The following is a 10,247-nucleotide window of genomic DNA, read 5'->3' as shown; positions in this document are numbered from 1 at the left end:
ACTTCCCGATGCGCAGCGGCGTAAAACTCGGAGAAGCCACTGCGCATCGTGCTTGTCTTTAGAGCTGACGGAAGCGATCGATTCAAGAGGTTTGTATTATTTTTTTTTTGATGCAGTAAGCTCGTTAGATAAGTGCATTTAGTCCGTAAAAAGACTTTATGTACTTAGATAAGCTAGGTATATCAAATCATGGTTCAAAATAAGTCTAAAACCAGGCTTAAACCACGAAAAAGGGGTGAGGTTGGCACCCTGCACCCTTTGTGTGATGCCCTTTCCAGCTTCGAGTTCTTCCAAACTCGTCCGCAAAGACCGTTGCAGCTATGCGGTTGCAAGAGAAGAAAAAGAAAACCCCCGGGACATAAATGATGAACTGGAATTCAGTGGTGTGCTCGACCTCTGCGCACCCTACAATGTTTTCTGCATGTCCTAGCTGAGTGTAGGATTGGAGAGGCCAGACTAAAATTCTTGTAAATATTTCACCCCTCAAAAAATTTACAATTTTATTAACCAAAGCCCTATGAAAAGTCCCAAATGAAAGGATGCGGGCTTAAATCGAGGATCTGGGTTTGGATACGGTGTTTAGGGAAGAAAGTCAATCCCGGTTTTGGGTTGCCCAAGCAGAAGCAAAAAATGCTGTTATGCTGTGTTGGTGGCGTCTACCACGCCAATCAGGTGTGACATTGTTTTTAGAATATGGTAGTATATCTTAGGGTCACCTATGAACAGGCTGCAGCTGGAAGGGTCTGACTGGGGCCGCAAGGGCCAAGAAGGAACTGGCTGTGAGTAAAGTGGCAGAGGGGGGAATGGTGTGGGGGTTGGTGTGTCAGACTCATGCTGGAAGATTCTGACCATGGCTAGAAGGACCAAGAAGGAACTGGCTGAGAGTAATGTGACCTCTTTCTTCCCACTTTCTTTTTGCCCCATCCTCAACTAGTTAGCCTGTTCACAGGTTAATTTTAGAAGCATTACCTGTATACAGCATGAGCCATTTCCAGACTGGTCTCACTTAGGGATCTAATTCATATTTTCATATCAACATTCCTAGCCATATCACATGGGAGATCTCTCTCCATAACCAATATTCAACCCTCGTCCAGCAATGTAAATTTACTTGTAAGTCTTAAAATGTGTCAGTTGTTCTAGAAAATGTCCATACCACTCCCATGAGAGGTTCTTTGAATCGATGAAGCGTACCTTACCTCTCCCGTATGGACCTTTTCCACCTCCTTTGGGTTTGATAAGGATTTATCTAGGGACTGTGTCACAAAACTGCATTTTCTTTTTTCAATCCCAGTCAGGTTTCTTGAATGAGGAAAAAAGGGTGGTGCAAAATGACTCCATTCATTAACGCTCCTAAAGATTCTTTGCTGAAGCAGTCAAAGCAACCCAGTTCTCAAACAGCATGAATATTACCAAGTATAAAACTTTGAAAGCATTAAAAGCCATCATCTATAATACTATCACAAGAACACAATGATTATAGCAATTTGAAAACATTAGAAATGGGAACAAATTCAACTTCGTTGCTTTAAAAAAGATTATACTTTACAAAACAGTTATAATCAATAAAAACATTTAATTTTTTCACTTTTATTTTTGGTTATTAATTTGTAGACCTGTAAAGAAAAATGTCGTCAGGTCAAATCCAAACAGTCCTTGGTCCCATAGCTCCCAGTGCATTGGGTCGCACCCTTACACATGAGCACATCAAGATGGATTACAAAAACTGTCTCAGACCACCCTGGAGGGTGTCAGATGCTGAAAGAATGACGAACTCTGAGTTTAACATGGCTAATCTGGGCTGGATACATCAGAATCCTTACAGTCACACATTTAACTTGGCTCTTGGAGATGAACCCTTTGAGGACATTGTAGGAGAACTGAACTTGTTCAAGCAAGAGGGGGGTCAGAGCATTGTTGAAGTTACCACTGTTGGTATCTCCAGGGATGTGGAGTACCTTGCTAAAGCTGCAACAGCAACTGGCTTGAATATCATTGCTGGCACAGGGTACTATTTGGACCACACCCTTCCAGCAGAAGTGAAGTCCTCATCTGTGGAGGAACTGAGCAAGGTTAGTTTATCCTTTAACAGATGGCAATGGCTTTGGCATAATTTGGCATTTATTTAATGGTAATGCAATAACACAGAATTAGGAAATAGAATTCCCAGGCACCATGGGGTTGCTTCTTTATAAAACAGATATGCTATTGGAAATTTTGAAAGAACCTCTGAAAGGTACCAACATCTTGTTTCATGGGTGAAGCTCAAATTTTTCTTGATCCCTAAGAGGTACAAATTCCAAAACAGCAAATCAACTGACAGTGACAACTTTTCGGCTCAATGGCCAGAAGGTACTGCAAGAACTCCCACAGTATTCATTATTATTATTTTTTAGATTTTGGCATCCTGAGTGAATCCAATCAACAAACTTTTTAGCCCCTAAAAGGTACAGCAGCAGCCTGTTTTACACTCAGCTGCTCAACTTTTTCAGTAGGTTGTGGTGTAAATGGCCATGAGCTTACTGATGTTTCTCTTTGGGGTTAGGTGGAGTGGGATTTAAGCCTTCCCCCCCTTTCCTTGTGCACATGCAGGTTAAACATGGTCAAAATAGCTAGCCACCGGACTTTTTTCATCTTTAGGTCCATCTCCCTGCATGGGAGATGGGGTCAATGCTCTCCATTAATTTCTATCAACTGCAACAATAGAGGCTTTAGCTCAAGATCTTACTCCAACCTCCTAATCCTTCAGGCTGGGAGTTTGGTGTGGAGCTTATCAAGAGACCCTGTAGAAATACACAGACTATGGAAATGGGAGGTACAAGTCACTTACTAGGTAAAAATACATGTAATAGAAAAGAAATAAGATTTGTTACTAAAACCCACTGAACTAAACATCAAGCTTGTTCTTTAATTAATAGACAATGATCAAGGAACTTACTGAGGGTGTTGGTGACTCCTCAATCAAGTGTGGTGTCATAGGAGAAATTGGTTGCTCATATCCACTAGAGCCTGCGGAGAAAAGGTCTCTAATAGCTGCAGCTGCGGCACAGTCTCAAACTGGGGCTCCTCTCATTATCCACCCTGGACGGAATGAGCTATCACCCATGGAGATTGTCCGTATTCTACAGGAAGCTGGTGCGGATATCAACAAAACAGTTATCTCTCATATTGATCGTACTGTCTTTGGTCGTGCAAAACTCTTGGAGTTGGCAGCCACAGGGGTTTATCTGGAATATGACCTGTTTGGAATTGAATTGTCTTATTACCCACCTAACCCAGCAGTTGACATGATGAGTGACGCTCAGAGGATCCAGAATATCAAATTTCTGGTGTCAGAGGGGTATGAAGATAAAGTTGTCATTGCTCATGATGTTCACACCCGTCATCGACTCGTCAAATATGGTGGCCATGGATACGCTCACATACAAGTGAATGCTGTTCCAAAAATGCTGTTGAGAGGGATTTCCCAAGAAGTAGTTGACAAAATTCAGATTTCAAACCCTAGAACTTGGTTAACATTCAAGTAAATAGTTAATGTTTTTTAGGTGTGTTTGTCAACATAGTGGATTATGTCCAGGTAGAGTAGGATTTTTACTAGGATTCTTAAATAAGTAAAGAATGACATAATTTATAAGTAATTTTAAGATGAAATCGATGTTTCTTTGCTTGCTGGGTATTTGCTGGTCAGGATGTATTTCAAGTTATCTTTATTGTAAAAAAAATTCCCGCTTGACCTGCACCTGTCCTGGATCTAACCCTACCCACCCCCTCCTCGAGAGCTTTTTTTCTCAGCCCGATCTTAATTTAAGGCTCAAAGGGCCCTACCTGACTTAATATTTAAAGAGGTCTGGATCCAGTCTTGGTAAAGTAACTTGACAATTTAAGAAATTGTTCTTGAACTTAGTGAAAACAGAATGATGAATTTGTACAAAATAAATATATAAAAAAAACATGACAAAATGTGAATTGTTTGGCTCAGTGAAAACAGATGATTTTGTGAAAACAAATTAAGAGAGGCTACAGTGTTGGTCAAAGTTCTTGGGACATATGACATATGACATTTGAAGTGGGAAATCATAATTCAATTTCTCTCGCCCAAAGCAATGCTGGAATAGTGGGTCGACTTTGGATGAATCAACTTCAACATTGTATTGGGGGTGGGGATGTGGAGGTGGACAGAAAGACTATGTTGACTACGTGTCCCAAGACTTATGACCAGGATTGTAGCATCATGTTATGAAAATACTGATATATATGGGTTATTGACCAAGTGTGAGGTCAAGATGGCTGGATATTGGCCAAGTTCTTTTTTGCGAGTTTATAGACCGAGACGGAGTTGAGGTTCATAAACTCGCAAAAAAAGAACGAGGCCAATATCCAGCCATCTTGACTGAACACGCTTGGTCTGACAATAAAGGATTGATTATGTGGCTTTCGGGGAAATTTTTCTTGCGGGGCACGGTGGGTAGTCCTGAGCGGGAAGATAGCTTCATCTTGCCCGCTTGGGTAGCCAATCACCGGGCAGGATTTGATTAATCTTGCCCGCTCACGGAGCTAGCCATATAATAAGTGTTTTTATCCTTAGTATAGGAGGAGAGAAAGAGAGATGGGTTCACTTGTTCACTAGAAGGGGTCAACCTTGATGGCTGCAGTCCTTTACTCCCTACTCACAACAGTTGAACTAAAACTGTCATGACTCTGGAAATCCTTTAGGTGGGCTGCTTGCAGTTGATCTTTTCTCCCAAAGTCCAAAAAGAGGCCTGTAGAGTGTGTATCCTGCAAACATGAATGAATGAACGGGGTATGGATGTGAGGTTTTGTGGCACACCCTTAATTCCTTTCTGAAAACCCTTGACCTGTGTATCCTGTTACAAGCAAAAACAAGCTGTAAGTGTCTACTTTGGGCAAGGGTAGGGGTTATAGTGTTCAGTGTTATTGTCCCCTTTCTCCTAGTAATTAGTATAAAATCTACCAGCTTTCTATCATAATTACCATTCTCTTGTTGGTTATGCTGCTCACTATCTATCCTGTTGTAGATAGTGAGTAACCAAGCCTCTTTGTGTTTTTAAAGTGTCTGTAATAAAGTTTTGAACGGCTAGTAGGTTTATACTAAAAAAATTACCATAGCTTATTATTTTGCTCTTGATTTCTGTGGATGATGGTTGACTTGGGTTGTGCCCTCTTCAACTGTCATGTGATAGAAATCTCTGGAATAATTATTAAACCACGATTGAAGTTCAGACGGTACCTTTGCTGGTTACATTCCATACCAGACTGCCCCACAATGGATCGCTTTACTTGCATGTGTAACTCAAAGATGAACCTTCTGACAGGCTACTATTGCTCTGACAACATTATTTATTTTTTCAAACTCTGACCCCAGCTATACCACTCTTATTCTTCAGTTTTCTGGTCTACATAGATACAAACCTTAGTAAATCAAGAAAAGCTACTATCAATATTTTCAATTGCCTAGAATTGACTCAGTAACCTGCAGTTTGGGCTGTCAGATGTATCTACAAGGACGTGCAAAGTTGATCACATTTATTTGTACTTCTGACAATCTTTGCTGTATGCATATGACTGGTTCGAGTGGGATATCAATTTGGCTTGTTGCGTTCTAGCCTGAGTATCAAGCTTCTCAAAAATGAGGGGAAAGGTAGAGGAAAACAGGTGGAAAAAATCCCTCCGGTTTTCTCCTCCTCCCCTCTATCTCGCGTTCCTCACCACGCCCATCATGTTTAAAATGCACGTGAGAGCCTGGGCCTGCTTAAAACTAATATGGCGGACGAGGAAGCGCGATTTTTGCAACTTTTCAAGTCAGCTAGCTGAACAGTACATTAAAATGGCATTATCACTACGACATGTGGCAGATCAGCTGTTTTCGGAAGTTCGAATAGCAAAAGAAAAGCATGGTCACTGTAAGTATCCTGAACTTGATCAGAATGGTTGTCTCCAGTTGTCTCATACAGGTGCCAGCTTATCTCACGTTGTCCTATTTGTTTTTGTTTCAGTGTCAGACGAATTACTTTCCGCGTAAGTGTAATTGGTCGTTATATAAACTTCTTCAGCGACTATAAACTTGTCTATTCACATCTCCTTTTTGTTGACTGCATGGGCCATATTCTGTGTTGTGTTAAAATACGTAGAGGATATTTAATACACGGCAGTGGGAAGGTACAAATTCTATGGCTAAATTAGGTTTTATTGTACCTGGGAACTCTGGAGATGTAAATTATACACCAATTTCGATATATTAAAATTCAGCCTAAAACAATAGACCTCAGTCCGAGTCTCTGGGGAATAACAGCAGAGTTTGTGGGGTATTCCGCAGAGCCTTGTGCTGAGGTCTACTGTGTTGAGCTGAATATCCACAGTCCACAGTGGTCAAGAAAAGTAAAATGATTGCCACTGAGGTCCATGGTCCACAGTCCTGCTGTACAAATCTTTAAAGAAAGAAGCACAAAAGGCACAAAAGTTTGACATTGACAGAAGATTTTATCATTGATCCCTGAATTAGGGCTACACTGCAGTTGTTTACATGTACGGTTAGCTCTCAACAATGATAATGGTAGCGCGATACATATGGACATTTTTATGCCATTATTTTGAATTTATCCACTATGGACCATGGACTGCTGTGGCAGGGTATCGAAATCCATATGTCATACTTTTAAGTCTATCTACCACGGACTGTTGACTACGGATTGTGGGCCACTGAAGCAGAGAATCGAAATCCACACATCAAAACCAGGGAAGGAGAGAATCAAAATCCTTATGTCATACTTTTTTAAGTTCATTGACTAAAGACTGTGGAAAAAAGTGGCATAGAAATGTTTTCTTATTATTTACTAGAAGACTGTGACACTATGTACTGCAAACCATGGTGATGCATACCTCATGCCTTAAGAGTTCAAGGGTTTAGTAAAATTGCTCCCCAGGCTAACAAAAAGTAGGCTAAAAGAAAATTAAGTAAGTCGAGGGCAATCAGTTGAGAAGGGGAGATTTTTTGCCTTGGTATGCTTCACTTCTCCACCTCCCTCCGATCCACCCCCTCCCCTTAAGTTTCCTTGTAAGTCTGTCTTTGGCCTTATTATTCATCCAGACATTGTTTACAGGCCGTTTGGGCATGTCGGTGCAGGTTCAGTGTATACAGAGAAGAGACACTAGGACTATCCCTTTAGGTCAGACAAACTGACAAAAACATCTGTTTTCACTGTTTTCTTTCATTACATGTAGGTTGCACTTCATATTCCATCAACCACTGTTACATGCATTGGACCTGGTCGATCAGAAGAATGTCACCAAGTTAATAACACCAAGTGGAAGGGTCCTTTATCAGGTTGGTAACTAAAAAAGATGTTTTGCAATGTTTTAATATAAATTACAAAATATGCCTCCTCTGGCTATTGAATACCTGCATTTGGGTCACAAGCTAGTGCAATATTTTTCCATGTAGTTAAGTTACTCCAGGTTCAGTTTTAAACAGGTTGTTTTGGGAGCTTGTGGGTGACAGCCAGACTCTCAAAACAAGTGGATATCAAGCCTAAAAATGTATGAGTGTCAAATAAAATATGAGCATCTAATTTTTATGGGTATTTTGATAAATCTCCTGGTACCATTGTCAATACCCATACAGATCGGATGCTAATATTCCTGAGTGATAATGTAGTACATAACAGACTCGTGAAATGAATATGAGCTAGTTTTTATGATGTAATCCGTTGGTCATATTCTGTATTAAATGACAGAATCCTTTATGTTCTGAATAAAAATTATAGTTATGTGAATGCATATCTTGTATTTGGGGATTACAATGTGGTGCTCCCAACATTCCTTGCGTGACAGTTCTAGAACATTCTTGCGTTACCATAAGACATTTAGGTCTTAGAGGAGGATTTAGCAATACCCTCAATTGTAAACACGTGCCCTTGTTGTTGTTCGAGTGCTGAGTTGTTAGCAGAATAAACGGAGTTTAGTTGTTATTAGTGTTCGTCTGTCTTGAACGCTAAATTGGTGACCCCGACGCGATCATGCCCGACGAAGCTGACATTCCGACACAACCAACTGCAATTGCTAATGCTGTTTCGCTGAAACTACCGGATTTCTGGCCGTCTGACCCTGAACTTTGGTTCGCACAAGCTGAGGCTTTGTTCACTGCTCAAAATAGCACTCCAACTCAAGTTCATTCTCACCCACCCACCTTGGGCCTGTCATGTACGTCCGCAGAATTGGTTTATGGCACAACACTCCGTCTGCCAGGCGACTTCTTCTCTGCCCCTACTATCGAGGACCCATCCTCATTCGTGTCAAGACTGCGTTCTTCCATGCAGCACCTCCAGTTTGTTCCTACGAGATGGCATGGTCGTCGTGATGTTTATCTCCCTCCTGACCTCCATACAGCTACCCACAGCTACCCACAACAACTTGCATTCATGTCTGGAGCATCCATGGTCAACTTTAACCACAATGGAATTTGGAATTTGGAATTTGTTTGAGTCACAGTCATACAAATATACCACTGTACACTAACTTAATTTTTGTGCTCATTATATGTGTTTGTTATAAATCTAACCTTAATTCTGCAGTTTTTATTTCTTATCAAAGCTATGTCACTACCTCTACCATGCTAAATAACATTTCACACTCTTTGTAATAAATGAATGACAAATTTTTCTTATCATAGGTTGTAGGTAGTTCCAACCAGCTTTACAACTGCCTCATTACTGGAGATTTCTGTACTTGCCCATCTTACACATTCACTGGTATGATTTAGTTGTAATGTTCATAAAGATTAAAATTGGCAAATTTTGGCTGATTCCAGGAATTTCAGTGTGGGATCTTAAGCTCTAAGTATCAGACTTGGGTATGACAGCAAAGTTAGGGCTTGGTCTCTTGTTTTAAGAAAGATGGCCCTGCAAATTCTACAGCCAATTGTCAGCTATTGCTTTCAAGAGAGTTTCAAGACAAGTGCAAAGAACATGACCAACATAAATTGTTCACACCCTTTTAAGCAACTTTGATCAACAACTTGATTGACAGATGGGAGAATGGGCAGACAGAGACAGACGTGAAAGACAGACTGGCAGCAGACAGAGAGACAGACAGACAAGAGAGGCAGACAGACAGATGGATAAAGGACAGAGTAACAAGTAAAACAACCTGTGACAGCAATGTTTACAGTTAGCAGTCACAATATTGTTCCTTCTTCCATATCATGAAACAAATTAACAGAGACTTGTTGGTTTTTTTTGCATATACTTCTGACTCTGATTAGTGTTAGTCAAGATGGATTCCCTCATGGTGAGTGTAATAAGGATAAATCAAGATTGAAAATAGCTGCTGCAATAAAATATGATGTGGTTGTGAATTTACAGAGCAGACAGTGCAGCACATAGTGAGTAGATGGCGTAAAGTAAGTCATACTGAGAAACTAAACAAATAAGAATAGTTGCATTTGGGAAGAATTGAGACGAATTTGGAGCTTGAAAAATAGAGGCTTAGCCCTTCAAAAGGTGTAGCCTGAATAGCTGGCAGTTCTTGACAAAGTAACACCAAATTCATAGTAGCCAAGCACAAGAAACGTTTTCCACTGCCGTCCATTAGCCTTCAAGATCTATCAACCGTTTTTTTTTTTAGTGCTAACGCCTTCTAACATTTCATTTTAAAACAATTTCACAGTGTAAACACCTACTGGCTATTCATCTCGCTGAAGCTCTTGGTAAATGCAGGACCCGAGACATCACTGATGAAGACTTTGTGGCCTACTTGTGTTACGATAGTGTCACAGATAACAGCAGGAACTAGAAACAATAGTCTTGTTATCCATTTCTCGCAATGACTTCTGATCTTTACTACCAGAAATTGAACGTTCTACAGAAGTAAATAAGTACATCTAACATGTCTCATTTTTTGCTGAATTTCGTTTTGAGTTACTAACTATGAAGTTTTTATCAGTCTATTGTAAAAGCTTATCAGCCTTTTGTTTCAACCAGATAGGTTTCACCCGGTTTTAAAGTGCAGTCAGGCTTCAATTTTCAGAAATAATTGGTTGTAACAAAGAAATTCCACAGTACCACCAGCTGTACATATGATACAATAATTCGTACTTTAATAAAGAAATTTCTATCTGTTGTCAATGCCCTACCAGTTCCCCATCAAACCATTTCACGGTGTTAAACAATTCAAGCGCGATATTTAATTGAGACAGTCAGTATTGTTCGAGAGGGAGTGTAAGAGGGTCTTAA

At 40.3% G+C, this 10,247-nt stretch overlaps 2 protein-coding genes across 3 annotated transcripts; both read left to right on the top strand.

The window, feature by feature from the left end:
* Nucleotides 1-5: 5 nt before the first annotated feature.
* On the top strand, nt 6-5,247 carry LOC110041689 (phosphotriesterase-related protein-like). Of its 2 annotated transcripts, XM_020746996.2 has the most exons (4): nt 6-89; nt 1,615-2,072; nt 2,750-2,815; nt 2,919-5,247. In XM_020746996.2, the coding sequence occupies exons 2-4, from the start codon at nt 1,629-1,631 to the stop codon at nt 3,525-3,527; spliced, it is 1,119 nt and encodes a 372-aa protein (XP_020602655.1). In that variant the 5' UTR covers nt 6-89; nt 1,615-1,628; the 3' UTR covers nt 3,528-5,247. The 2 variants fall into 2 exon arrangements, with proteins under 2 accessions (XP_020602655.1, XP_020602657.1); XM_020746998.2 differs by lacking the exon at nt 2,750-2,815.
* Nucleotides 5,248-5,763: 516 nt separating this feature from the next.
* On the top strand, nt 5,764-10,134 carry LOC110041692 (zinc finger SWIM domain-containing protein 7-like). Its single transcript, XM_020747001.2, has 6 exons — nt 5,764-5,921; nt 6,015-6,036; nt 7,240-7,342; nt 8,687-8,765; nt 9,278-9,303; nt 9,682-10,134. Exons 1-6 carry the CDS (start codon nt 5,846-5,848, stop codon nt 9,805-9,807), a joined length of 432 nt encoding a protein of 143 aa, XP_020602660.2. The 5' UTR covers nt 5,764-5,845; the 3' UTR covers nt 9,808-10,134.
* The last annotated feature ends 113 nt before the right edge of the window (nt 10,135-10,247 follow it).

The sequence above is a fragment of the Orbicella faveolata genome, unplaced genomic scaffold (assembly GCF_042242905.1).
Source record: "Orbicella faveolata isolate gen_17 unplaced genomic scaffold, um_ofav_v1 contig_47, whole genome shotgun sequence".
In the NCBI taxonomy this organism is placed as follows: domain Eukaryota; kingdom Metazoa; phylum Cnidaria; class Anthozoa; order Scleractinia; family Merulinidae; genus Orbicella; species Orbicella faveolata.
This window is presented reverse-complemented; position numbering and strand designations above follow the sequence as displayed.

Bases quoted from the DNA above. Each gene is read 5' to 3' on its own strand.
- LOC110041689 (XM_020746996.2), top strand. From the start codon at position 1,629: ATGTCGTCAGGTCAAATCCAAACAGTCCTTGGTCCCATAGCTCCCAGT. The intron at 2,073-2,749 runs GTTAGTTTATCC...CTAATCCTTCAG, and splicing joins CTGTGGAGGAACTGAGCAAG to GCTGGGAGTTTGGTGTGGAG. The intron at 2,816-2,918 runs GTACAAGTCACT...TTTAATTAATAG, and splicing joins ACAGACTATGGAAATGGGAG to ACAATGATCAAGGAACTTAC.
- LOC110041692 (XM_020747001.2), top strand. From the start codon at position 5,846: ATGGCATTATCACTACGACATGTGGCAGATCAGCTGTTTTCGGAAGTT. The intron at 7,343-8,686 runs GTTGGTAACTAA...TTCTTATCATAG, and splicing joins GTGGAAGGGTCCTTTATCAG to GTTGTAGGTAGTTCCAACCA. The intron at 9,304-9,681 runs GTGAGTGTAATA...ACAATTTCACAG, and splicing joins TCAAGATGGATTCCCTCATG to TGTAAACACCTACTGGCTAT.